Source organism: Oncorhynchus tshawytscha, linkage group LG04, assembly GCF_018296145.1.
Source record: "Oncorhynchus tshawytscha isolate Ot180627B linkage group LG04, Otsh_v2.0, whole genome shotgun sequence".
NCBI lineage: Eukaryota > Metazoa > Chordata > Actinopteri > Salmoniformes > Salmonidae > Oncorhynchus > Oncorhynchus tshawytscha.
This window is the reverse complement of record NC_056432.1, coordinates 44,174,713-44,202,293: the sequence shown is the minus strand read 5'-3', so window position 1 is coordinate 44,202,293 and position 27,581 is coordinate 44,174,713. Positions and strand designations below refer to the sequence as shown.

At 42.0% G+C, this 27,581-nt stretch overlaps 1 protein-coding gene across 5 annotated transcripts; it reads right to left on the bottom strand.

Annotated features, from left to right (window-relative positions):
* Positions 1-236: 236 nt before the first annotated feature.
* Positions 237-26,952, bottom strand: LOC112248853 (scavenger receptor class F member 2). Of its 5 annotated transcripts, none has more exons than XM_024418208.2 (11): positions 26,108-26,952; positions 23,304-23,362; positions 21,705-21,806; positions 21,027-21,546; positions 19,635-19,853; positions 19,007-19,135; positions 17,289-17,392; positions 15,484-15,598; positions 14,935-15,059; positions 9,662-9,820; positions 237-3,906 (listed from the first exon to the last, which is right to left on the bottom strand). In XM_024418208.2, the coding sequence occupies exons 1-11, from the start codon at positions 26,215-26,217 to the stop codon at positions 2,621-2,623; spliced, it is 2,928 nt and encodes a 975-aa protein (XP_024273976.1). In that variant the 5' UTR covers positions 26,218-26,952; the 3' UTR covers positions 237-2,620. The 5 variants fall into 5 exon arrangements, with proteins under 5 accessions (XP_024273976.1, XP_042176699.1, XP_024273975.1 ...); XM_042320765.1 differs by having other exon boundaries at positions 14,935-15,032; XM_024418207.2 differs by having other exon boundaries at positions 9,662-9,823; positions 26,108-26,951.
* Between the last annotated feature and the right edge of the window lie 629 nt (positions 26,953-27,581).

The window sequence follows — 27,581 nt, the reverse complement described above, 5'->3', positions numbered from 1 at the left end:
CTCCAGGAGAGAGGCAGCCAGGAGTCACCGGAAACTGTAAAATATCAATTATTGCTAAGAGGATGGATGGTTTTAGGCTACAGATGGGGGAAGGGAGCTATATGTCTGGTTCTGAAATCAATACTCTAGGGCCACTGTGTGATGTTTGTGGGATGGTAATGATAATATTTTAGCACGCAAAAGGTAGACTTGAGGGATAGGTTCACAGATTAATGTGAGAGGTGAGAATGTCCATATAGCTACATGTATCGCTTTTATTTCAAATAAGTAAATAAAAAAAAATAAAAAAAATTCAACGACAATAAAAAAACGGAAAATCAGATCAGACAAACAAACAAAACAGAATGATGAGTTACAAATATACCATATCACCGATAATGTTTCTGCAGCGTTATGAGGCCCTGCTTAAAAATATGTACTGTAGCCTGTGAAAGCAGGCAGAGGCCAGTCAGTCAGATATAAAAAGATGTGTTTTCTGCTTGCTTAAATTGGCACTTTATAATCACACAACTCATATGGTTTTAGTTACATGTACTTAATAACAGTGGTAACACAATAATGCACATCCTGTATAATCCTTTGAAGTTTTGATATTGTATATTTCCTACGGACAAAATGATAGCAATTGGGAAAGTCGATAAGAAAAAGAGTGTTAGGCTATAGATTCCTGTGTAGCTATTAATGCCAGATAAGTTTCACTCTGCTTCATGCAGTTAAGTGTTAAACAAACAACAACATCAACAGGAAAAAGGGAAATGACAAGCCAAGGGCAACTTTACAAAGTACATACTCATATACTGTGGCTGCAGAGAGCCTGACACAAAACAATCAAATGTAACATGAAAGCCAGTTCATTGACACACACAAAAATAAGTAGCAAAATAATTCATATAAGCGCAGCTTACAAACATATACAATTATACTGATACAAAAACACCTTCACGTGTCGAAAAAGAACACTGGCAAAGAGTAGGCTGGCTGTACCATAAAAAAAAATGAAAACATCAAAGGCACCGAAAAAAATCCTAAGCACTATCAAATAGCTCTGAAAACTGTGGAATGTACAGTAAGTCTGAATCCACGGTCTGACCACCACTGACACTTTTGTACTACTTTATATTATGCAGATTGGTTCATTGTTTTTTGGTTAAGTGTTGTATTTATATTCCATATTCTTTTCTACTAGCCTCCTCTTGTAAATGTAGTAATCCTCATATGTATAAAACCAGTCAAACTTAATGCAATATGAAATGTTGATTAAACAATTACATCCCTTTCGGGGTAAGTGTTACCCTTGATTCAATAAGGCCTCTTTAACCAATTCGCTTTAATTAGCTAGCATTATTCAGCTACTTAGCCACACTGGAATTCAAGTTAAGGAAAAGGCAACCTTCTAATGTAACATGACTAGATTGTCTGTCAGGTAGGTGGATGATTAATATACTGTTAAAGAATGATTGAAGTATCAAAATGTAAGTATAATATTTAATCTGGAATTCAAACATGACTTCAACCTTTATAAACAACATTATGATGAGAAATACCAGATAAGCCAAGGCCTCTCACAGACTGTTTCTAGTGGCCAAAGACCTAGTGGCAATACATCTGTCTCTATGTGCTTCTTAGAAAACAATGGCTGCAGAAACAATGCACAGAAGCATTTGGTATAAGGAACATTGCCTACCCACATGTATTAGTGCGTAAGAATCAGGCTGAAAACGATTGAGTGGGAAAGAATCTAAGACATTTACACTAGCTGTTCAATCGGCTTGACGAAAGAACATAACAGCATCTTAGCTTTCTTTAGCTGCTTTTACAGCATATCCAGGTAATATAGTGCGTGCCTTCAGAATACAGGGCTATTGCTCTGTTAGGGGGGAATGACAACAAGTGCTTCCTTAAAAGTTTGCATTGATTACTCATTTCATTGTCAATAAACTGTGACTGACAAAATTGTGGAACAAATGTACTGTACTTCAGCTAAAACATTAGATTGTGGACAACATAGCAACAAAAAAATATACAAATAACTCAACAATCTCCTTTATGGAGTGTTCCTCATTGAAACTGGCTAATTTAAATCAAACAGACAAATACTGTATTTGTATTCTCAGTACCTTGTTTCAACTTGAGACCTCACTTTGCATAGATTACATTTCTATTGTTGTATCACATACAATGTTGAGGAAAAACATTTTAAATTACAATTATTGTCGGAAATTCCTATATAAATATAGTGGTGGGCTTCGGAGGGATATAGTATAGATCGAAGAAAATAGAAGATGATTGTTTGCCGCTGTCAGAACTCTTCCACTGCCACAGTTATGTCCGACTTTGAAGTGTAAAACTGATACATTGCAGGTATATGAGTTCAATTTAATACAAACACACTCCCACACCAATGAGAAGAACCACAATTTAAACAAAGTTCTACTTACTTTCCACTGGTCCCGGACACACAACACACACACACACACACACACATAATAAATTCCTTTGATGAAAAACCACCAAGTCCTTTTGCATGTCTCATTTGGAAGAAAAGTAATTAATTCCCCATTGTCATGTGTGTGAGTAACAATAAAAAACCCTGGTCAATAGGTCGGAGTAAAAAAATGGTCTATTTGATTATCTGCGGTGGCATAATTGCTGTCTTTGTTGGTGTCTTAGTTTCCAGAGCAGTATCCAATGTCCCTTCCTTGCCTCTCTTTCTGGGAGGCTTTTTGATGGGGGTCTTCTTTGGCGTGACGTTCACTGCTCCACCACCACCCTCTTCCACCCTGGAGCCGTTCAAGTCCTGCTTCTCCGGGCTCTTGGGGGCGACCTCGGGGGTGGCTGGGTCCCTTGTGGGGACCCCCACACCCACCATCTTCTGGAGGCTGGTGGTGGTGGGCAGCAGAGGCTTGTTGGAGCTCTGGTGGCCTGGGGTGGCCGGAGTGGTCCGCTTTGCCTTCTGCGGAGGAGTGGGCTTCTCCCGGTCTCCTCGGTCCCGGAAGGCTGGGGTGGGCAGGCCATTGGTCTTTACCAGGCCGGTGCCCTCATTCCGGTTGATGCTCTGCGTCTTCTCCTTGAGCTGGGCCGCCAGGAGTGTGGCGGCCTCGGAGTTCATGTGTGGGTGGATCACTTTGGGGCTCTTGGGCGGCTCCTTGGGGTTCTCCACAGCGGCTGCCTTCTCGGCCGCCTTCTTGTCAGAGTTGGAGTTGTGGAAGTTACCGATCTTCTTGAGAGCGTTCTGCACCACTCCATTTATGTGCTCCATGTGGTTAATATCCTCCCTGGACCTTCCCAGCCGGTGGGCCTTGTGTTTGCTGGGGGAACCATTGACCTCCGTCCCCTTCCCCTCCTGGATCCTCTTCTCCTTGGACGTCTCCTTCAGCCTCTGCCTCTCTTCACTCTTGGCTGAGCTGTCGCTGGAGCTCCTGGTCGTCCTCTCCTTGGGTACTGTCAGCCCCTTACACCCCTGGTTCAGCTGCTCCACCTGGGGGGGTGTGGTACCCCCGGTGTTCCCATGGATCCATGACACCTTCGGTTTGGTGGAGGGGTCTGGCGGGCGTGGTTTGGTGGTGGTCTTCCATCCTGGGGACGGTGGCTTGCCATTACCTTTGACCTCTATTGTAACTGTGCTGCCACCCCCATCCTCTTCGTCCTTGGAGTTCTTGGAGAGGTGTGCAATGCGAGCATAGAGGGCCCCAATGGCCGACTCAGAGCCACTGGTGGAGCCCTCGCTGTCAGAGGACTTGAGCAGGGTTGCTTCGCTCCCGTCCCCAGCCTGAGGCTTGTTGATGGTGGTGCTGGTAGCGCTGGTGTCTTTCAGAGACGTGTACTCCCCTGCATCGTCCTCACTGGGCACAGCTGCTGCGGATGGCTTCTCAGCTGCTGGCTTCTCCTTACTCTCACTCAGTGACTCTATAGGACAGTAAGATATATAATTGATGAGAGTCAGGTTTAGTTTGGATGGTAATGGTGATCATACGTAGGTGGTCAGAATATGAAGTTTATTTCCAAAACACTATCAACACGTTTTATTTTATCAGACATTATCGCTTATGAGTACCTTCATGTGTGTGTAAAATATGACTGTTCTCAGATTTTGTATTCAAGACCAGTGGTGTAGTGGAGGGTATACGCAGGTATACGCTGTATACCCACTTGTTTTTCAGTGGGCATTGCCTATACTTACTTCTTAATTCCCATTGATAGGTATCAACGTAGTGTAGCGGAGGTATAAGCTGTATCAATTAATAGGGCTGATGGAACAGATTGGAATGTTTTGCTTCAAATGTTGATAAACTATTATTTGTTCACATTTTAGGCGCAGCAATGTACACATGGCAGTAGACCAATCCGTGAATGTTCCAAAATGCAATTAGCAAGAAAACACCATTCTGAAGTGCGCACTGCACATGCAAGCGGTTTCATGGCCAGAGATTGAAATACAGAGTTGGAAATACCCGTTACAAAGAGGTGGAATTTAAAGATGCAACAATTATCATGGGTTGGTAATATGATTAGGATAATGTCTTTGGCTGCTAGATAATGAAAGAAAGTTGAAAGAAAACCAATAGAACAGGAGAATGCATACGAGTAAGTCTTTATAAAAATACTTGCCTCCACATTTCTATGGTGGGATTTTTGCTTTAGGCTACTTTGAATCAAGGTAAGACATGCCTCATAATATGAAGTAAAACTTCCAGGTTTCAAACAATTAAGGAACAGGGAAAATATAGTGATGCTATTGATAGGCCTAACTGTCTTCTGGTAGATTGCAAGGCTTTCTTAATAACCTTCTCTATTGAATGTTAACTAGCTACAAAGTAGCCCATGCCTATCTGTCAGAATGATATCATGATGATTATTTGCATCAATCCAGTGGTCTTTTCTTTTGCAAACTCCATATCATGTCCTACAGAAACACAGCTAATCAAACAATTTTTACAAGACCTCAAAAGTGGTTTCCTGATGTGCATTGTTATGGATTTTCTTTTGTTTTTCTGAAGAAAAGAAAAAGGTGTGACTTTGAGAACGAAAACCTGAAAAAATGGGGGAAAATCTGAAACCTGTTAATTTCTGACTCAGTTTATCTGTTTCAATAGTATTAGCCTACTGAACAGTACAGCTTGGGTTGACCTGACTGTGAAAGACCAATATGGGATGTATAATTTTAGGTCATTCAGAGTGTATGTCACTGTTTCTAATATAATGTTTCACACAGGGCGCCATTTGGAAAAATGTAGGTAAAATTAAAAGAAACACACTTCTCCAGGCACCACTACACCACAGTTCAAGACACTTTATATATCAGCAGGAATGGAATGGAATGTTCATATCCTGTATATTTGACTAAGATATGTTGTCTCACCTAGCTATCTTTAGATGAAAGCACTTACTGTAGGTCACTCTAGACAAGAGCATCTGCGAAATGACTAAAATGTCAAAAGTAAATGTTTTACATACAGATCTCATGACTCTACTGAATACATTTGACTGTGTAAAACCTAGTAGTACTACTTATTTCTCTGAAATTAATCCATCAAGTAATAGATTTTAAACAAATACATATATGTTATTGCCATTATTAGATAGTGAAAAAACACTTTCATAATTTCTTTAGCCTCTCTGTGCACCGAACCTGTTAGCAGGATGAAATTCGACAACATACGGTGATCGCTACATAAATAGTCATATTAAACATGAATGAAAATACAAGTGTCTCACATGTTTCGAAAGCCTAGAATCTTGCTAATCCAACTGCGTTGTCAGATTTAAAAAATGATTTACTGTGAAAAAATACGATGCGATTATCTGAGGATAGAGCCCCATAAAAAACAACTATTTCAACCAGCAGAGGCTTAACAAAATCACAAACTGCAATAAAATAAATTGTTTACCTTTGACGATCTTCCTCTGTTTGCAATCCCAATGCTCATTGTTACACAATGAATGGTCTTTTGTTTGATAACATTTTTATAGCCTAACACGAAACATTTTGTGAACCGCTTGTGTCGTGAATTCCGTTCCTTCTCATTCCATTTTCGATGACACATTCGATGTAAATACACACACTAAACGTGACTTTTCCAGTCCTGTTTGGTTTCATTGCAATCAACTCATTTGTTTGTAACACAACCAAACCTGATGGGTCATTTCGTGGGATGTATTGACTGAAAGAAACCGATTTGAAGACAACAAGTAATGACATCATTGTGCACCAATGATATGACCGCTGTTTCGTTGATTGACTGTATTTTAACCCAATGACCACTGATTGTCTTGAAATCTAGCTGGGTATATAGCCAATGAGCTGAGGTAAACGGCAATATGTAATGTTTATGTGTTGGAAGACCAACCCATTCGCCATTGAAGATTCATTTCGGAAGGAGCCATGCATGTTACGCACAGCATTGTTTTGGTAAAGCGTATCTTCAGCTGTTTATATATCAATCAGTATGGCGACTAAGTCAGGGAAAGCTAAATCTAAGTCTAGATATACAGATGTACACACAATTTTAGAAGAAATTGATCGGGAAAGTGAGACAGAGATTGTTGGAGGACGATTCATTTAGCGATCCCAAATGGAGGAATATTTTTTGAACGGGGTGGACATCGTTTTGGACTGGCAAGTTCTTCTCATGCTAATGCCATTGTTTGAAATTAATAATATAAAATAGTATTTGTGATTTTTTAAAATTTTAGTAGCAATATATAAAAATTTAATGTAATGAAATGTGAGATGCGTGTGTCTGCCGCCCCACCCCACCCCCACATGAAATAGCCTATTTGAGGCTGTTGAGAGGAGGGCAGGCCCACAACAATGGCCAAAGTGAAATGGAGACAGTAGATACAGCTGGTCTGTTGTAATATAATAAAGACAGTAGATCTAGCTGGTCTGTCATAATATAATAGAGACAGTAGATCTAGCTGAAATGTCATAATATGAAATAGACAGTAGATCTAGCTGGTCTGTCATAATATAAATGAGACAGTAGATCTAGCAGGTCTATAATAATATATTCAACCTTATGTTCCCTGTACTCTATATATATCTGTTTATTATACCTGTTGATACAGGGCTCATATGTGAAACTATTCTAACTGAACATTTTCTTTCACAGTGACACTGACTCCGAATGGGAGCCCCCAGTGCCAAGGTGTCCATCCCCCACTGAAGCTGGTTCATCCAGCTCCTGCCACAAGTGGTGTTCATCTGCCCAAATTTATTTCTGCAGGCATGGATGTGCCTCAGGGCCAAAAGGGCACAGCATGGAGGCGTCGCTGTGTTCTTTGCAAAATGAAGTCCCCCATCACCTGCACCACATGCTTGGTGACCCTCTGCTTTACAGCAGAAAGAAACAGCTATGGCACCTGGCATCAGTAGCACAATATTGTGTAGATGACTGAGGGTCTTCCAAATATTGAAAGTGTTATTTTGTAAATGTTTCTATTTTTTTCATGTTTTTTCTAAATTTTTGGGGTGTGTGTGTTAGAGTACCATTTTGGTATTTTGTACTTAGTTATTCCATTCAAAATGTATAACCTCACCAATTTGGCCACTTGGGTACCTTTGGGCTACTTGTGTGGGACACCTGGGTGACTTCATGATAAATGTCATGTAGCACACCCATTTTGGAAGTTATCATTCTAAAACTTTGCACAAGTACTGAAATTTTCACTGAAATTGTCCCCATCATCCTATCTAAATGTTTGTTTTGTCTTGTTCATTTTAAAGATGATGATACAACAATAAAAATGAAAAAACGTATTCACGTTTTTTTCATTGTATTATCTAGACCAGATCTATTGTGTTATATTTTCCTACATTCAATTCACATTTACACAAACTTCAGAGTGTTTTCTTTAGAATAGAATATGCACATCCTTGGTCCTGGGCCTGTGCTACAGGCAATCAGATTTGGGTATGTCTTCAGGCAGAAATTGAAAAAAGTAGGGGGGTAGTTGTAAGAGGTACATTAAAAGCTAATTTACCAACATTTCTGAAAATATGCAGTGCCTTCGGAAAGTATTCAAACACCTTGACTTTTTCCAAATTTTGCTAGGTTATAGTGATATTCTAAAATGTATAAAATACTTTTTTCCCCTCATCAATCTACACACAATACCCCATAATGGCAAAGCAAAACAGGTTGTTAGAAGGTAGGTAAACCTTCGCCCCAGTCTGAGGTCCTGAGTGCCCTGGAGCAGGATTTCATCAAGGATCTCTCTGTACTTTGCTCCATTCATCTTTGCCTCGATCCTGACTAGTCTCCCAATCCCTGCCGCTGAAAACATCCCCCCCAGCATGATGCTGACACCACCATGCTTCACCATAGGATTAGTGCCAGGTTTCCTCCAGACGTGATGCTTGGCATTCAGGCCAAAGAGTTCAATCTTGGTTTCATCAGACCAGAGAACCTTCTTTCTCATGGTCTGAGTCTTTTACTGAGGAGTGGCTTCAGTCTGGTCACTCTACCATAAAAGCCTGATAGGTGGAATACTGCAGAGATGGTTGTCCTTCTGGAAGGTTGTCCCATCTCCATAGAGGAACTCTAGATGTCTTTAAGAGAGACCATTGGGTTCTTGGTCACCTCCCTGACCAAGGCTCTCCTCCCCCGATTGCTCAGTTTGTCTGGGCGGCTAGCTGTAGGAAGAGTCTTGGTGGTTCCAACCTTCTTCCATTTAAGAATGATGGAGGCCACTGTGTTCTTGGGACCTCATATAGACAGGTGTGTGCCTTTCCAAATCATGTTGCATGTACCACAGGTGGACTCCAATCAAGTAGAAATATCTCAAGGATGAGCTCAATTTCAAGTCTCATAGCAATCGAAAAACCTGTTTTTGCTTTGCCATTATGGGGTAATGTCTGTAGGTTTCTGATGATTTTTATTTATTTCATCCATTTTAGAACAAGGCTGTAACGTAACAAAATGTGGAAAAAGTCAAGGGGTCTGAATACTTTCCGAAGGCACTGTATAGTGGTTTTTAATTCAACTTTTCATATACAGTATTAGTACATCAATAGGGATAAAGGATGCTTATATGAGGCATGTTCACATTATTTAGAATGAGTGTACATCATATTTATCTTTTTGAATAATATCAATAAATTTTGAGGCCTCCAAAAACAATAAACTCACGGGGGTGTCTAAATGAAATAATATATAAACTGATAGCCATGATGCTTTCCACCAAACTACAAGGAGAGATTCATGAATTGGATGACTTTACCATTATATTTCCTGTTCATTGTTTCACATCAACACAAGGGACAGGGCTCGTTGGCACATGGTAAGGATAACTATCATATCGCTCTAATTAGCTTTGCAGAAGTGTGTGACTCAGTGCTCAGTCATCCTAGTACGTATTCTTCCTTTACACTTTGTGACAAACAAATCCCACTCCAAGTGTGTGTGTGTGTGTGTTTGTGTGTGTGTGTGTTCAAACATCTGTGTGTGTACATGTGTATGGGCATGCATCCATACGTGCCTGGATGTGTTTATTTGTGGAGTAGTTGTGGCTAATCACAGTGTTTATTGTTCTTTCCTGATGACTCACCTTCATGGGGCACACATTGTTTAGACAGGTCCGTTGTCGTTTGTGTCCGACCGTGTGCCTCTCTCTTTCTGTGTGTGTGTGTGTGTGTGTGTGTGTGTGTGTAATGACTCACCTTCATGGGGTACACAGTATACGGGGCCATCATCGCTGGGTTCCTCCTCGAAGGAATCGAAAGACTCCTGGGAGGACCAGGAGGAAGGGCAGGGCTGCTCAACTACAGAAGGGGGCTCGATGAAGCTGCAGTTGAATGTGTTTTCCGGGTCGTGGTGGGCTACTGGGGGACAGGGAGAGAAAACAAACACAGAGAAGCAGGGGTCAGAGAGAAGTAGATTGACAGGACTACCTTACAAGAACAACAGATCGAGAGAGATGTTGTGGAGTATGTTGATGTTGTCAGGCACGGTACAGTCTGGCTTGAGTTATCTAGAATGTTTCAATAGTGTTTCATGTGACAGTCTGCATGATTCTACATTCCTTGAAGAAACTGCTATTTACTGAGAAATACGTTCAAGTTTTTCCTTTAGTTATCATTCCAATAGACAGAATGCTCCATTTCCTAAATGTAGGTACTTTCCCTCCCTCCCTCCCTCCCTCCCTCCCTCCCTCCCTCCCTCCCTCCCTCCCTCCCTCCCTCCCTCCCTCCCTCCCTCCCTCCCCCTCCCTCCCTCCCTCCCTCCCCCTCCCTCCCTCCCTCCCTCCCTCCCCTCCCTTTAGATGTTGATGTATTCTGCTGACCCTTCAGTCTGGGGACAGCTGTGTTCGTATGGGATGTCTGTGGTTCCTCTTCTCCTTTCCCCAACTGGCCGAGGACTGACTGTGTGCATGTGTGTGTGTGTGTGTGTGACTGGGCGTTAACTGGACACTAACCACATCAGATACATCAATTTACACCCTCCCCCCTCTACTGGATGACACATGAGCCCATCCGTTTGTTCTCCACTAACACTAAGCTAAAACTCAACCCTCTCTTGGCTGGAAGTTCCCCTCCAACTCTCTATGTATTTGACATTTTAAACACAATTCAGCCACCCAAGTGGATTTACTGCATTTAAAATCATTGTGGATAAATCCAAAAAGTTTTACAACGTATTTCCATTGTGGTCCTTATTGTGCTATGAGTTTATAGTATGAACGTTGTGGCATGGATGTCATCTCCCAAACTGTAAAACAACTGACCTCTGCTAACACCAACACAACCAGGTGTGGTACAGCTCCAGCTAAATGAGTACCAGGAGACGTGTAAATGCAAGAGCAGCATTATTTTATTATTCTCACAGCACTTGTTAAGTAAGCCTTTGGGTTTGGGGGAAATTGTACTAAGCTAACATATGGAATTGTTTTAAGATGGTCATATCATGGATCATTTAGCTTTTAGATTTGAGAATTTTAGGACCCCTGTAGGTATCAGATTTTCTTGGCAATACAGACAGTCCAGAAATGCATCATTAGGATTTGGATTTTGAAGTGTCTCTCCTATATTCCGGAGATATATGAAAGTTTAGGATTTTTATATATTTTTTTTACACATTAAAACAAAACTAAATGTTTTAACCGGTATGGGGTTACCTTCAGTCCTGCGAGTCCTGTGACACTTGTGTGGGTCGTAGAACAAAAGGGAGAATCGTGTTTGTGGGAGTCTCATCTTTCCATAGAGTGGTGATATTAGTCTGTATGGTTTGGATGATACAGACAGAATTTGGCACATCGGCGGTACCAACTTCAGACAAGTCCTATGTGGATGTCATAGAGCAAAATGGACCACACCATCTTGTTTGTGAGAGTCTCATCTTTTCCATATTAGCTTGTAAGCTAAACCGTTCAGACACTACAAACTGTACGTTTTCGTGAGAAGACTGATTTTCGGGTCTGACAAACAGTGACATAGGTGGATAGCAGTTAACCTCAGATGTTGAACAGATGGATTTTGATGGGAATCTTTTAATTTTGTTAATTAGATTGATGCAAGGGGACTTTCTATTTTGATGGGAATTTCCACTGAAAATGGTGGGTACTATGTGGATATCCTGCATACTGCAGAGTCAAGCAGAAAGCGACTATTTGTCTATTTCTCCATACTTCTGAAATTGTTCCAGGCAATATATCTGGTGACATCCCAGTCTTGTTCAGAACTCTACATAATGCCGCCATGGTGAAGGGATTAAATGGAGGAAATTGACTTGATGTAGATTAGTTGGATTGTAGCAATGGCAGCCGTTAGAAACAATATAATATAAACAGTGCCCATCCAAATATTTATCCACGGACACAGAAAAGAAAGGCCATGGAAATTCTTTCATAGCAGCTTTTAACATAAATAAATGGCAGACTTTCTGTTTGGACGGTATGCACTTCATGACTATTGTAACAGCCCTGCTATGCTAGAGTATAATGAACAGACGACTCCAATGCCATGGAGGTACAATAGCAGAATGTCCCAGTTGACTTAACCAATGTCTGTGCAAGACTATATTAGTCAGTACAGATGCAGTGTCCAATAGGTATAGCATAGGGCCTACTGTAAGTAACCTCAATTGACCAACTAACCAACTGGCTCTTTATTCCATACATTCTCTTTCATGATACAGTGAACAACTGCTGTGCTTGAATGTTCACACCAGACTAAAAGTCTGGAGCCGGATGGATTTTTCCGGGAGAGACAGGGCAGCAGCGAAAGCCCAAAGCTCAGCCTACAGAGTCCATTGGACAACTGTGCATTTCTGATGAACCCCAGCTGTACAGGCCTATCATAGCTGCCTGTGAGGCCAGCTACACTGGAGCAGGTGGTCCCGCTCCACATCACTTTTCACAGGAAAGCATTCGGACATGCATTTGCATCCCAAATGGCACTCTATCCCCTATATTATAGTGTACTACTTTTGACCAGAGCCCAAAAGTAGTGCACTATACAGTATAGTGAATAGGGTACCATTTGTGACACACACACACACACACAGAGGACTACGGAATGGAAATGGGGGAAGGCAGCCAGCCGAGCGTGAGATAGCTAACTATAGTATAGGGCGTGGAATAAATATGCTTAGAATGGAATGACAAACTATAAGCAGTGTAGAGGTTTTAGAAGAGGAGGGGGGATGGGAGAACGTTTATGTATGAAGGAGCGGAGGAGCTATATGAGCTATGCAAAAGACAGAGCAATTGTTTTCTTCCTCCCTCCTCCTCTTCTTCCTCCTCCTCCTATTCCTCCTCCCTCAGTTTCTCTTTACATTGGTCTTGGATTGGGTGAGAGTTTGGGTAAAGACACCATAAATATTTTCTTCCCCCCTCCTCCTCCTCTTCATCTTCCTCTTCCTCATATTCCTCCTCCCTCTGTTTCTCTTTACGTTTGTCTTGGAACGGTTGAGTGTTTGTGTAAAGACAGCATAAAGGTTTTCTTCCTCCCTCCTATTCCTCCCCTTTTTCATCTTTCCTTTTGTCTTGCCACATCTGTTGTTGTGTGTTGACCACAGTGTGGGTAAATCATAGGTCTGACACGGGCTGGGGTAAATTTGGCCACTTCCTGTTTCGAGTCCAGTGGGCCTCCTGTGGAATGTTGAAGGGACTGACGGCGCCCCAGGGAGGGTAGAGTTTCAAAACGCTGGCAGGCAGGCCACGCTTCTGTGGGCAGGCAATGAGGAAAGCAAAGCAGAGCAGAGCGTCCTGGCTCTCGAGATGGAGGGAGAGAGCGAGAGAGAGAAAGAGAGAGAGAGAGAGAGAGAGAGAAGCTGACCAGTTTATCTCTCCTTATGAACAAGAGAGTCTATAACACTGGGAGAAGGACTCCAAAGTATATACTTAAATTCAGTCAGTTGTCATTTTATAGCTGTGTGTTGTCATGTCATGAAAACTTAGAAAGAATTGGTTTTGGTTTGAACCAAAAACTCTATTCTACTCTCTCCAAATTCCCAAAGTGGTAGTTTGTTCTCCTTGATTTGCTTGATCGCAACCCAGACATGGCACGATATGCTTTGTGCAAAAAATAATGAAAGGGCTTGTTTGTTTAAAAGGTCATACGCATAGACTTTTAACAAAAAAATCTGTTGCCTCTGGCAGATTGTTTATAAGTTACAGTAAACTTTGAGAGTGTTTGTGCAAAATGATCTTAAAATGTCCCATGATAACTGGATGACAAAGACAATACTGTTCCCGTGTGTGTTTCTACGCAGGCACAATGAAGACCGCTGCTAGCTGAAATAATCAGCTAAGGAAGTGGAGAAGAACATGCTACTCATTGTGAAAGAGGAAAGAAACAAGGTCACCGCTTTTTAACTCCTTCCCCCATCACTGATCTTAATTGGTAAAGGTAATTACAATATATCCCACAAATAGGGCCTTTCTTAATTCCAAAATTTAGTCAGAGCACTGTCAGAGCTCTTCCACCCATGCATTCAAAACCAGTCTAGATAGCCATGACTCAATTTAACTCCTACATGGTAGAGACAAAGCAGAACGGCACAGAATGTGGCCGTGTTTGAAATTTCTAGGGATTCCAGAAGGCATCTGGGTAGACAAAGGAGAGTTCTTCAGTATGTAGGCAACGTGTAATATCCTTTAAGCTGACTTGAGATGGGTCCTGACAGACAATCCTATCCCAGACCACGAGACCTTCCTCCACTTCCTTCTCTCACTCCCTCCACACAGACAGACAGGAGCTACTCTCCCTCCTCTTCCATCCACGTTGACACAAACAGAGCAGCCTTTGATAAAGTATCACTCAACACCACTCAGACCTCCCGAGGACCACACCACTACACTGACCCATTCTCTCTTAATAACACTGCCTTCAGCCCAGCAGAGTAGGAACTCAACTCACTTTCTTAGGAAGGAGGGAAGGAGGGAAATGAGTAAAGAAAAGAGAGAAAAAAAGAGAAGGGCCTGTTTAGGGTTGTAATAATATGAACACATGGTATTTAAGGGTGCCAAGAATAATAAGCCCTGCAACCAGTGCATTCCTCTCAGATGAAACCCCATACCCATTTGGCAGCCGCAGTACACTTTTCAACCCTATTCATTGTCTGAAAACCACTCCACAGAGAGTCGCAGAGAGAAGTATCACAGAGCAAAGGTCAAACGAAAACGCTCTCTCCCTCTTGCTGAAGAGTTAAAGAGGCGTGCAAAGATTATGACACAGAAACTATGGGATCATCCAGAGACACATGGAGCATATACACAAACAAACAAGAGAGTATCGTATTGAAGAAAGTGACTGTAGCTGGATCCCAAATGACACCTTCTATTCCCTATATAGTGAACTACTTTTAACTAGGGCCCATAGGGCTCTGGTCAAAAGTAGTGAATTATTTAGGGAATAGGATGCCATTTAGGATGCAGGCTCTGTCTTGGCATGGTTGAGGCGGTAGACTATGGGGAGGAGGGATTGGTGCTTACCGACTACTTTGGGCAGCTTCTGTCGTCTCAGTGGGATCTGGGGGAGTTTGGTGCTGATTCGGCTGAATCTTCCACACAGGATCCGCTTGGCTTTTTTGCTGTTGGTAGAGTTGTCTTGGTCAGGACTGAGGGAAAGAGGGAGGGGTGACGCCATGGAAAACATACTAAATTACGAAACACCACAAACTGATTCAAATGTGGGTAAACGTTCATCTGCATTGACACGCTTGCAGTACAAGCAACATTTCATGGACCACGTGAAGAAAAAGACCACACACAATATCATGCTGACCCATTTTTGATTTGGCTACAAATGATATGCTATGCAGGGCCTGCCGTTCTTCCTCACCATGTGAACTAACCAGGAAAGACTTTAGGCCCTTATTGTAACTTATAACAAGGACCCAGATATAAGATAACAGGACAAACAACTATTTCAAAGGATAGAGCCATCTGCATGAGCTACTAGCAAGGAAGGCAAATGGCCCACTCTTCCCTTCCAACAAATCCCATCCCTCGCACCACACCAGGCCCGTGTCTGTCACTCACTTGTGGTCATCTTTATTTCGGCAGAGGCAGCAGCAGCAAAGCAGCGAGAGGAGGACAATGAGCAGAAAAGAGACCAGGGTTCCTGCCGCGATCACTCCCATCCGCTGGTTGGGCTCTGAAACAGCAGACAGACACAAGCAGGGATTTTTGGGTGTGCCACACTGGTGCAGACTGCCAGTGCCAACCAGAGCCATTTGTATATCTGGTACCAACTAACATTACTCTCTGTCAGGACTCCCTGAACTCCCAGAATCAGAACTCTGGAGCTGAAATTCAATCTGTCCCGCACTGTGTTGACCCTCCACACTGTGGAAATACTGTAGGCCTATCGTTAAAGTGGGAATTAAAGAGATAGAGATATCCAAATTATCGACAATGTGGAACAGACAAATTGACTTCCATCTATTAAATCGCCACCCGCATTATCTATCTCCTGTTGTGGATTCTACTTCTGAAATATCTGTCAAACCCCATCTTTTCACTTTTCTCTCACTCCTCTACTACACTCCCTATACCGCCATAATTCATTGATGATTTATTAGCACCCCTCCCTTTCTAAGCTGGATGCACTTAAACAGAACAGCAGTCCATCTGTTGCATAAGCATCTCTCAGGGTGTGACCGAAATGGCACACTATTCCCTACATAGAGCACTATACTGTTAACCAGAGCCTTATGGGTCCTAATCAAAAGCAGTGCACTGCATACGGAATAGGATGCCATTTCAGACGCACCCTTAATTTCCACAGTATACATGCACTGTGCAGCCAGATGACGCCATCAGTGAGATAACCTATAAGTTAGCAGATAGATAAATACTGCTGACCCCTGGCCCTCTACGCCCCTCTTCTGTCATAGAGGCTGTGGATGAATGGAAGTGTGGCCTGGGTGTGGCGTGTAAGGCCTCTGTGTTCACAGCTGGAAAAAGGAAGGGACTAGCCTGGCAGAACCCAAAGGCCTGACCTGGTGACATCATCACTGCTTCCCAACATGTCCATTTGGTAACCCTGTTTCCTCAAGCTGCTCTCCTCCCTCCATCCCTTCTCTTTTCTTCCTCCAGCTCTCTCTTCCTCTTCCTCTTTTCTCTCTCTCCAGCAGGACAGGAACAGGGCCAACAAACACAGAAGTAAAAAAAGGACACCAGGCAGTCTGGAAACACCGTTAGGCTCAACTACTACATTGACCTGAATTGACATGTGTGCTAGTGCTCATTGTCTCCCCCATAAGGCTCTGGTCAAAAGTACATTATATAAGGAGTAGTATAGTACATTATATAAGGAATAGGGTGCCATTTAGGACAAACTTGTCTCCGTCACCACTATCAACTGGCTATTTAGACAAACAGTACAAGCAAGGGGTTTGGGACCTACATGTGCAGTGCACACATTTGATATGTTCCCTATGGTTTCATGCAGGGGTGTGTTTTCTTTATGTTGTGCCTTTCTTTCCAAAATATAAAAACGTCTTTATCACTAGAAGCACCACGGTTTGATGCCGCAAGCACTCTGCTAAGAATGTATTTTTACATCTACACTTTAGGTCTTGCAGTGTGGCTGGCTTCAAAAACAGTGACCTAACATTCACCCAGATCTGTAGAAGTGAATGAGGTAATAAAGAGAGTGGTTCCCTTACGTAGTTTACAGGTTGCAGGGTGTATATGTGTGTCTCTGTCTCTCTGTGTGTGTGTGTGTGTGTGTGTGTGTGTGTGTGTGTGTGTGTGTGTGTGTGTGTGTGTGTGTGTGTGTGCGCATGTGTATGTGCACATGTGTGTGTGACTAAGGAAAGAGAGTGGGTTGGTTTCCTTACGTAGGTTGCAGGCCCCAGACATTGGGTTGCAGTTCTTGTCGTGACAGGAGCAGGTCTGGGCACAGTTCACTCCATACTGACCCATCTGACACGTCATATTGCAGCTAGAAGAAAGAGAAGACACTAACAACTTAGTTACTGTGTCCATGCGATTTGTCCATGCGATAAAACTATAATAAATATATTCACGTCACCAAATAATCTATTAAAGCACATTGTTTTGCACATTGCTGGAGGACAGCAAGTTTCCATCCTCATCTGGGTACATTGACTTCAATACAAAACATAGGAGGCTTGTGGTTCTCACCCCATTTCATAGACTTACACAGTAATTATGGCAACTTCCAGAGGATGTCTACCAACATATCAGAGCTCTTGCAGCATGAATTGACATGCTGTCCACCCAATCAAAGGATCAGAGAATGAATCTAATACTGAAAGCATAAGCTACAGCTAGCTAGCACTGCAGTGCATACAATGTGGTAAGTAGTTGACTCAAAGAGAGAGAAAGACAATAGTTGAACAGTTTTTTACGAATTAATTTCTTCATAAATGAAGGAGAAGCAAGAGAGAAAAAGAGAGGGAGTGAAGGAGCTAGCTATATTTATTTCACTTTCACTTACTTAGCTAGTAAAATACAGCTTGCTAGTTTAGCCTACTCAAACACCCGGCTCAAAAAGAGAGGGATGCTATGTTACCTATCTGGTTATGGAACACCGGAACTCTTCCAAGTCAAGGTAAGCTTTTGGTTTTATTAATTTATTGCGACGGGGCCCGCCGGTGTAACTGGTACACTGCTTGCTAACTGTACACTGTACTGCATGATCGTAGCGGGTTTACTAATGTATTATTTGTGCACATTAGCTTTCCGAGCCAAAACTTCATATCATAACCGCTAATAGCTACACACAGCCTACATTGTTGTCACCAGCCTACATCGTTGACTTGACGGTAGCTAATAATGGTGACAGCAATGTAGACAGTGTGTAGCGGTTAGCGGTTATGATATGAAGGTTTAGCTTGGAATGTTTTTTTGCCTAGTCACAGACTGCTAATGTGTTGTGCACTGAAGTCCACAAGCGAGGGGAAAGGTGAGTGGAGGAGAGGGCGTAAATGCGAGAATGAATAATCCAAAGCTCAAATCGATCATGCTGTTTTATGTGGCTGCTATGAAAGTGAACTGTGTTTGCGTGTGATCAGGGGTGTATTCATTTCACCGATTCTGTTGAAAAACTTTTCTTAAAAGAAAACAAACAGAATTAAACGGGAATAAACATACCGGAATTTGTCCAATATAAATTCTTGCTTGCAAGTGTTTGACTAATGATTACACCCTTGATCAGCTAGATGCAGGCAAGATTGTGCAAGGCGGTATTGAAAGTGTCAATGTCTGTCACCTTGCTTACTCAAATTTCTATCGAACTTTGCATCTAAATTGTAAACTTTCATTCATAGGCTAGGTTGTAGCAACCTCATGATGGGTATAGGGAAAATGTTAGTATCATGTAGTAGCCTAAACCTGTCAATGCTACAATGAGCTGAGTGAATGGAGTATGAATGATAGTCCTCCAATATGCTGCAATATTAATAAGGCCATGTTCATTAAAATAATTGTCCTCCCTCATCTTAAATGGCACCGACCGCCACTGCTCTCTGGGTATTGTAGCCATGAAGGGAAGCGTAAACATTAAGATGTTTTGGTGAAAGGTCTGACTCACTAGGTCCCGTAAAATCCCGGCTCACACAGGCACTCTCCGGTAGCAATGTGACAAACGCCGTTAAAACAGTGGCTGCAGTCATTCTCACAGTTATCCCCATAAGTCCCGTTGGGACAGCGCACCTCACACCTACCGACCAGGGAGACAAAACAGGAATGAATGTTGTTTATTATGATCATTGTCACATCAGCTGTGAGTCATGTCTCAGAACCATTAGCACAACATGAAAGCCTGTGCCAGTACAAGTTCAGGTATTTAATATATAAATACCTGAAATACCTGTGCCAGTACAAGTTCAGGTATGTAATTATAATGCAGTATCTATGTAAATTACATTTTGACATGCTGAAAAGTAGACAACAATTTACATTTTCTCTAGCTTTGTATTCAAGTGTATATTAGCATAACTGTAAGTCTTTGTTTGAAGTTATGTTTTCAAGTGTTGTACTAGAGCAGGGCTGTTCAATGTCAGTCCTGGAGGGGCCAAAACACTCCTAGTTTTCATCCTCTCCTTCGAATCTGGGACTGATTCAGACCTGGGACACCAGGTGAGTGCAACAAACTACCAGGTAGAAGCAAAAAAAACTGTTTATGTGTGTGTATGTGTGTTTCCATTCCATTCTCTCACCTGTCCCCGATCCAGCCGGGGTTGCAGTGGGAGCACTTTCCGTCGATGCGGTTGCAGAAGTGGCCATCTTTACACGGGGGACACACATCCAGGCAGTTCTCTCCGAAGAAGCCTGGCAGGCACATCTGATCACACTTGGTCCCGTTCCAGCCCCTCTCACAGGTCACACACCTCCCCTCTGTTATCTTACAGGGCTGCTGGCCTTTACAGTGGCCACACCTGGAGTCAGGACATGAAGGGAGAGAGGGCATCAGGATGGTGGGTTGAGACATTTGCCTACAAAACGGCACCAAATTAACATAATATTCCCTATGGTGCACTATTTTTTGACCTGGCCTATTGACAGCAAAACTATTTGGTAACATTTTCATAGCGAATCTTTGTGTTGGTATCTACACAGTTTAGGGGGCCCTGTATATACATTTCCAGGACTGCCTTTTCTTATAACATCTATGACATAGAGGTCAGAGAAGTGTGGGAAAGCGGCTATGTAGCAGCTCATGTATAACATGAGTTCTGCAGACTTTGAGCAAGGTAAATCACTTAACCTGAATGGCTTCAGCATATTGGATGATTATTATGAGATACTGTGAATACCAATTCCACAGTATCGCCCCAATACACTTTTACCGATCATGTTTAAAGTAACTAACTGTCCAGTGAAAATCTCACTTTTAAAAATGTATATTCTATTAATTCATACCCAAATAATGCTGTTGACTCTTCCTGGGCTCCCGAGCGGCAGAGCAGTCTAAGCCACAGCATCTCGGTATTAGAGGTGTCCCTACAGACACTCTGGTTAAAATCCAGGCTGTATCACAACTGTCTGTTATTGGGAGTCCCATAGGGTGGCGCACAATTGGCCCAGCATTGCCGGTGTAGGCTGTCATTGTAAATAGGAATTTGTTCTTAACCGACTTGCCTAGATAAATAAAGGTTAAATAAATAAAATAAAAAAATCCTATACTCGCATGAATAATTTTTATGACCGGTATACGCCCAGACCATTCTGTTGTTGGGGTACGACCACACCATTCAAACACAGAAAAGCAGATTTTTTAAATACTTAATTAACATTTCACTCATATTGTAATTATTTATAAGTCATATTTTATAGAAATCTGTAAACACTGGACAATTATTTTAAGATATGTTATGGGTTATCAGGTGGAGCGTATGTCAAATCATATTTCTAATCAAAACTCCAAAACCACAATATAATGCGTACCAGTAAAAAAACATGAACATTAAGATCCTTGGGAAAAAGATTAAGAGAAATCCCTGTTAATAAGAATCCACTGCTTTTCAGTTTCCCATCTGTTACACTATGATGAAAAATGTCTTATCTTCGGTCATAATGACACAGAGTAATGTTCTCCAGTGGTTCCTCACCTATTCCTGCAGTTCTGTCCGTAGAACCCTGCGGGACATGGTTCCCTGCAGAACTTCCCCCGGTACCCCGGTGTGCAGGTACATGAGCCATCCGCCTGGTTGCACTTCCCATGGATGCACTGACAATACCTCTCGCATCGGGGGCCCCACAGTCTCTCCCGGCACTGGCAACGACCCGTGAACTGCTCGCATGGAGAGTTATTACAGTTACACTGGATGGCACAATTCCTCCCCGACCAGCCTGGACTACAGTTACACCTTCCTGTGTTCTGGTCACACACAGAGTTGAGACTGCAGTAGCAGTTGTTTGCACATTGAGGGCCCCAAAAGCCATATTGGCAAGTGCATGTGCCTGTGTCCTGGTCACACTTGCCCTTCTGGCAGAGGCAGGGCTTCTCGCAGTTGGGCCCCCAGCGGTTTGGGTTGCACGTGCACTTGCCCGTCACGTCATCACACTGGCCGTTGGGAAAGCATTGGCACTTGCCCTTGCAGTCTGGGCCCCAGAACTGGGTGGGGCACTCTGAAAAAGAAGGGATGAAGTAATATCAGGATATTATGGTGAGAACATCATAAGCATTACACAAACATTTCTTTGATGCCTTATATCTAGGTAAATATGTCCTTTCTGATGTTTTAGGACAGGACGTGTGAGATGTGTCCGAAAAACAAGGTGCTTACTTGTATCACAACTGGCTCCGAAGTATCCATGGCGACAGCGGCATTCATTGGGCCTAACGCATACCTCATTTTCCTTACAGGTGAAGTTGCCTTCACAGAGAGCTAGGGGGAGGATGTACTGAATCACTACATGTCCACATATTAAACATTGAGGGCTGGTTTCACCAAACCGAGAACCTCCATTGAAATTGTTTTTTAGTCCAGGACTAAGCTTAATCTCTGTCCAGGAAACAGGCCCTAAGTGATATAAACATGTACAGTCGAAGTCAGAAATTGACATAGACCTTAGCCAAATACATTTAAACTCAGTTTTTCACAATTCCTGACATTTAATCCTAACAAAAATTCCCTGTTTTAGGTCAGTTAGGATTACCACTTTATTTTAAGAATGTGAAATATCAAAATAATAGTAGAGAATGATTTATTTCAGCTTTTATTTATTTCATCACATTCCCAGTGTTTACCTACACTCAATTAGTATTTGGTAACATTGCCTTTAAATTGTTTAACTTGGGTCAAATGTTTCGGGTAGCCTTCCACAAGCTTCCACAATAAGTTGGGTTAATTTTGGCCCATTCCTCCTGACAGAGGTTATGTAACTGAGTCAGGTTTGAAGGCTTCCTTGCTTGCACACGCTTTTTCAGTTCTGCCCATAAATATTCAATAGGATTGAGGTCAGGGCTTTGCGATGGCCACTCCAATACATTGACTTTGTTGTCCTTAAAGTATTCTCTAAAAAGTAAGATCCTTGTACCCATGTGCAATTGCAAACCGTATTCAGGCTTTTTTATGACAGTTTTGGAGCAGTGGCTTTTTTCTTGCTGAGCGGCTTTTCAGGTTATGTCGATTCTTTCTTGCTGAGCGGCCTTTCAGGTTATGTCTTTATAGGACTTGTTTTACTGTGGATATAGATACTTTTGTAACTGTTTCCTCAAACATCTTCACAAGATTGATTTGCACGTTTTGCACCAAAGTACGTTCATCTCTAGGAGACAGAATGCGTCTCCTTCCTGAGCGGTATGACGGCTGCGTGGTCCCATGGTGTTTATACTTGCGTACGATTGTTTGTACAGATGAACGTGGTACCTTCAGACGTTTGGAAATTGCTCCCAAGGATGAACCAGACTTGTGGAGGTCTTTGCTGATTTCTTTTGATTTTCCCATCGTGTCAAGCAAAGAGGCACTGAGTTTGAAGGTAGGTCTTGAAATACATCCACAGGTACACCTCCAATTGACTCAAAAGATGTCAATTAGCCTATCAGAAGCTTCTAAAGCCATGACATTATTTTCAGGAATTTTCCAAGCTGTTTAAGGGCACAGTCAACTTAGTGAATGTAAACTTCTGACCCCCTAGAATTGTGATACAGTGAATTATAAGTCAAATAATCTGTCTGTAAACAGTTGTTGGAATAATTACTTGTGTCATGCATAAAGTAGATGTGCTAACCGACTTGTCAAAACTATAGTTTGTTAACAAGAAATTTGTGGAGTGGTGGAAGAACGGGTTTTAATGACTCCAACGTAAGTGTATGTAAACTTCCGACTTCAACTGTACATATGAAAATACTGTGCTATGATGTTGATATGCTGTATACATACGTGTCAAACATTCCTCTCCTATCTGCCCCCACCCGCTGCAGCACACAAAGCCTGGTGACCTGACAGAGAGGAGAGGAAATATGAGACTGTCAGAGAGGAAGAAAATAAGCAAGGAAACTTAAACAGACACTGGAATATAACAACATGCCACCACCCTGCACAACCACTACTATCCTGTCATCTCCTCAGTCCTCACACTTGTCCTTCGTGTGGCAAACGCTGAAAACTCTAAACGTCTGCGCAGCATTTGTTCTGACTTTCTCCATATGCTTTCCATGTGTAAAGAAATGGGTAAAAATGAATAACACACTTCTCACATAAACATCCTTCTCCCCAAAGCCCCTTCAACTCGACCTCTCCTGCCCGGCCTGTCAGCAGTCAACAGTCAGAACAATAGTAGCCTCTGAAGTGCTAACCCATGGAGACTATAGAAGAGCAACTCTAGCAATAGCTAGCTAGCTACAACCACAGTTCAAAAACAATGTTTTTTTCAAATACTTTAATGTGTGATTGAACCTACCAGGCGTACCTGAAGGGTGATGTTTTGCACTTTTGGGACTATCCCATTGATCCAGTGTGTCAGTCAGTCTCAATCAAGCACAACTTTGGTATCAGAAAGAACACAAATAGTGTTTAAAGATGACCCCACGTCTAGCCAGGAAGGAGTGAGGAGTGAGTTTAGAGAGGCAGTCTTTGGCGGTCTAGTTTGAAGCAAAGCTAGATCCCCTCCACTCTGCTCTCTTCTCCTCTCCGCACTGCTCTGTCAGGAAAGGACAGATGCTTCTCTTCTTCCTCCCACACCACTGACCTCCCAGAGGCCCCCGCCACACTTTTACTTCCTCTAAAGTGTTGGGGGCGGAATTCTGCCTTCAGAAGCAGACGTGCACACAGACACACACATGCGCTGTTTTTCCCCTCTAAAACCTGCCATTTGTTAAAAACACTATCTCAGCCTCTCTGTTTTGTCTCAGACCTGGGTCTGTCACACAGAGGGAGAGTCTAATGGATACTGGTCTTATTTAGGCCTACTATTCTGGATTGGGTCTGAAGACGCAAGAATGAGCTAATACATGGATAAAAAGCTGTGTTGGTTTATTTATACCTCACAAGAAGCTGTTTGTAAGGTATTAATCAAATCTCCTTTCAGTGAAGCATTTCCAATGTGGTCAGTGGTATCTGCGATTTTAGATGACCCCATCTGACCTTTGACATACAGCTCAATCCATCACAACTCTGGAAAAGAACACATTATGTTCATTTGCGTAACAAATGTGACGCTTTGAGATAAAGCAGGACTCACATTGGTCTCTCATTATCAAAGCAGGACCCACATTTGTCTTTTGTTACTCAAATTAGCCTAAACGTTATCGGCCACAGTATTGTTACATTTGGCACTTTGAACAGTGTTCTAGTACTGAACACTTCATTCAACAACATATTATTTGTTTCTCAACACTGAAAAAATCAGATAGCAACTTTTCTCAATTTCTGTGTTTTTTTTGTCTTCTCACTTTCCCATGGTACTTTGTGATGCATTGAATACTGACAAACAATGATGTGTGAACCAACGTTGTTAATGTTGTCAATGGCCCCCACTACAGTCAGCGAGCTGATTTAGTAACACGAGGACACAGATAGGAAGTGCTAAGCAGCAATGATAAATGAACAACTACTTCCCTCAATTCTTCCTGTGAGCAGTGAACCCAGTAAAGAGATTAAACAAAATGCACAAACGAAAGAAAATGATACGGGTGTTGTACTGCAAAAAAATAAATCATCCAAGCCAGTTAAAACACTAAGAATAGGATTGTGGTAGAGACTTTAAATTGAGAGTGGGGCCAACAGTAAATGTGTGTGATTTCATTGAAGATAAAGGATTGAGAATAGTTTACAGTAAGCACTAACACTCCTCATGGATGCTAAATGTTAAAGTAATGACCCTCAAACCAACTAGACATTTGGGCAACAACTTTGACAACAAAGGACGTGTTTTGCCCATGAGACACTGTACATGCTCACCATTGTCTATTGAGGCACATTTCATCACGTTCTAACATGAAAAGGTAAGGACAGGCGCAGGCAGGGCCCAGGGGTCTACTTGTAATGTCATTTAAATGTGTATAATGCCAGACCGCAGAAGGGCTTTGACCTCTATTATGGAATGCCAAAATGATAACAGATTTCACATACTCTGGTCCTACACCGACCCTCCTTGGACATGTGGTTTTCAGTCTGCATAGTAAAGGTGCTAACTGGTGAATAAGAAATGTAGGCTTAAGCTAACTTGATGCACCCCCTGTCTATAAGTTCAGTCTACAACTTACCTTTGTTTCTGGTAGCTGCAGCCATACAATTTTGTGGGGTTATTTTCAGCCATATAGCTGATGCCACGACTTCAGGCCAGTGACACTAAATATATAAGGCCTGGAAGCGCCCCCTATGTGAAATTATAGAACATTACCCACGGTTCCAGATGTAGGTAGCATCTGGATGGCTGCTCCTCAGATGGACTCCTCCTTGTGTAAGGAGAGTGCATATGAAAAGAAATATGACCAACTAGCCTACACAATATCGAAAATGAACTATTTTAGGTAGTGGAGGGCAAGAGAAACCGAGTCTAAAACAAAGTTTTGCAATGTGAGTAGTCAATACTCAAAGCACAATAGTTCAGAATTTGACCTGAATAATCAACAAGTAGCCTAGTAGTTGCATCGCACTGAGAGCGATAGAGGCAGGCAACTCCTTTTTTTTTTTTAAATCGACAGAAGCCCGTTATTCCGCGTCCGCAGTGCAGCTATACTTACCCTGGTAATTTGCATACATTTCTGCCTTTCAGGTTGAGTTCTTGGCTAAAACTCAAAGAAAAAAATGAACAAACCACCACAACAACTTCAATAATGATCTTCAATTCCATTTTACAAGAAACAGCATCCTTCTAGATGTCTCTTTCTCTCCGCATTCCTCCTCTCCAGAAAACGACAATTGCCCCTATTCTTCTGCTCTCCAGGGTTGCGTTTATAATCCACGGAGGTAAAAAAATAATAATGTTTTGTTATTGTGGGAACTTCAGAAGCTTTATCCAAGTATTCGAGATATGATCCAGGTTCCAGTTGGGGAGAAAAGGCTTAGCACTGCGCCATCTACGCCATCGACGTACCCAAGAGTTGAAAGAATGTGTAGCGACACCAAACCACACAGAGCACAGTTCCAAAGAAGTTATAAAACCCAAACTTGAACACGCAATTCGATCTCCTCGAACGATTACTTTCCTTCATTGCTGATTTGTAATATTAAAACATTCATTATCCCATACATTTTCAGAAGAATAAGGAAGAAGGAAAGAGGCATCAGGAAAGTAGCGGAATCCAACGGGCATCCTCCTCCGACAATAAAAGCATCCGCGTATTGCCACCAACCATAACTTGACCACAAATATTATGTTTTATGCCCAGTGCTATGGAATAGGTAAAAACTAAATCTTTGAACTGGGCGAGGCAAAGATTCCCTTTTTTTGTTGTTGCTTTTAAATCAAAGATTAATAACGTGTTATTGTCTTCTCTTTCTGTTGCGCTGTCATGAGTGGCGGGGGCAGGCACTTTCTGATTTGTTACTCTATCCTTGCCTGCAGTTAGTTAGTTACACAGAGTTAAGTGAGCATACTTTTCGTGCGCCACAGTGGATTTATTTTCAGAGAAAAGAGGCGATAAGCAACACACAAAAGTGGGTGTGCCACATGGGGACAATATGATATAGGCCTAGGTCTCGTTCTTCAATGCCAACCTTTCCTCAAAATATTAAATATAATACATAGGCCTACTACTACTACTGCTACTACTACTACTTACTACTACTAATAATAGGGTGAGTATTGGTAAAGTGGGACATTTTCTGACACAGAATGGATGATAGAATGGATGATTGTCCTAAGATGAATTTTTTGCTGTCGACACTGGCAAATTGGGACACCAAGACACGTAATTCTTTAATATAAAAATAGACAAATTAGAGAGTAATACAAATACCAATTTTATAAGAATAAGAGTAATTATATCAAGAATCAAATGTATTTATTGACATTTTTGTAAGATGAACGTTAGTCCCAATCAATAGCCCCAATTTTATATTTTATGCCAACTTCATTGTATGGGAATTTGACAGAAAGAATACCATTAGGCTATACTTTTGCACAGCAATGGCTCCCCCGTCTGTTTCATTAAATGAACTGGCAAAATAACCACAGAGAGGACTGTGGGTTATTAGTATATGGCCATAGTTTTT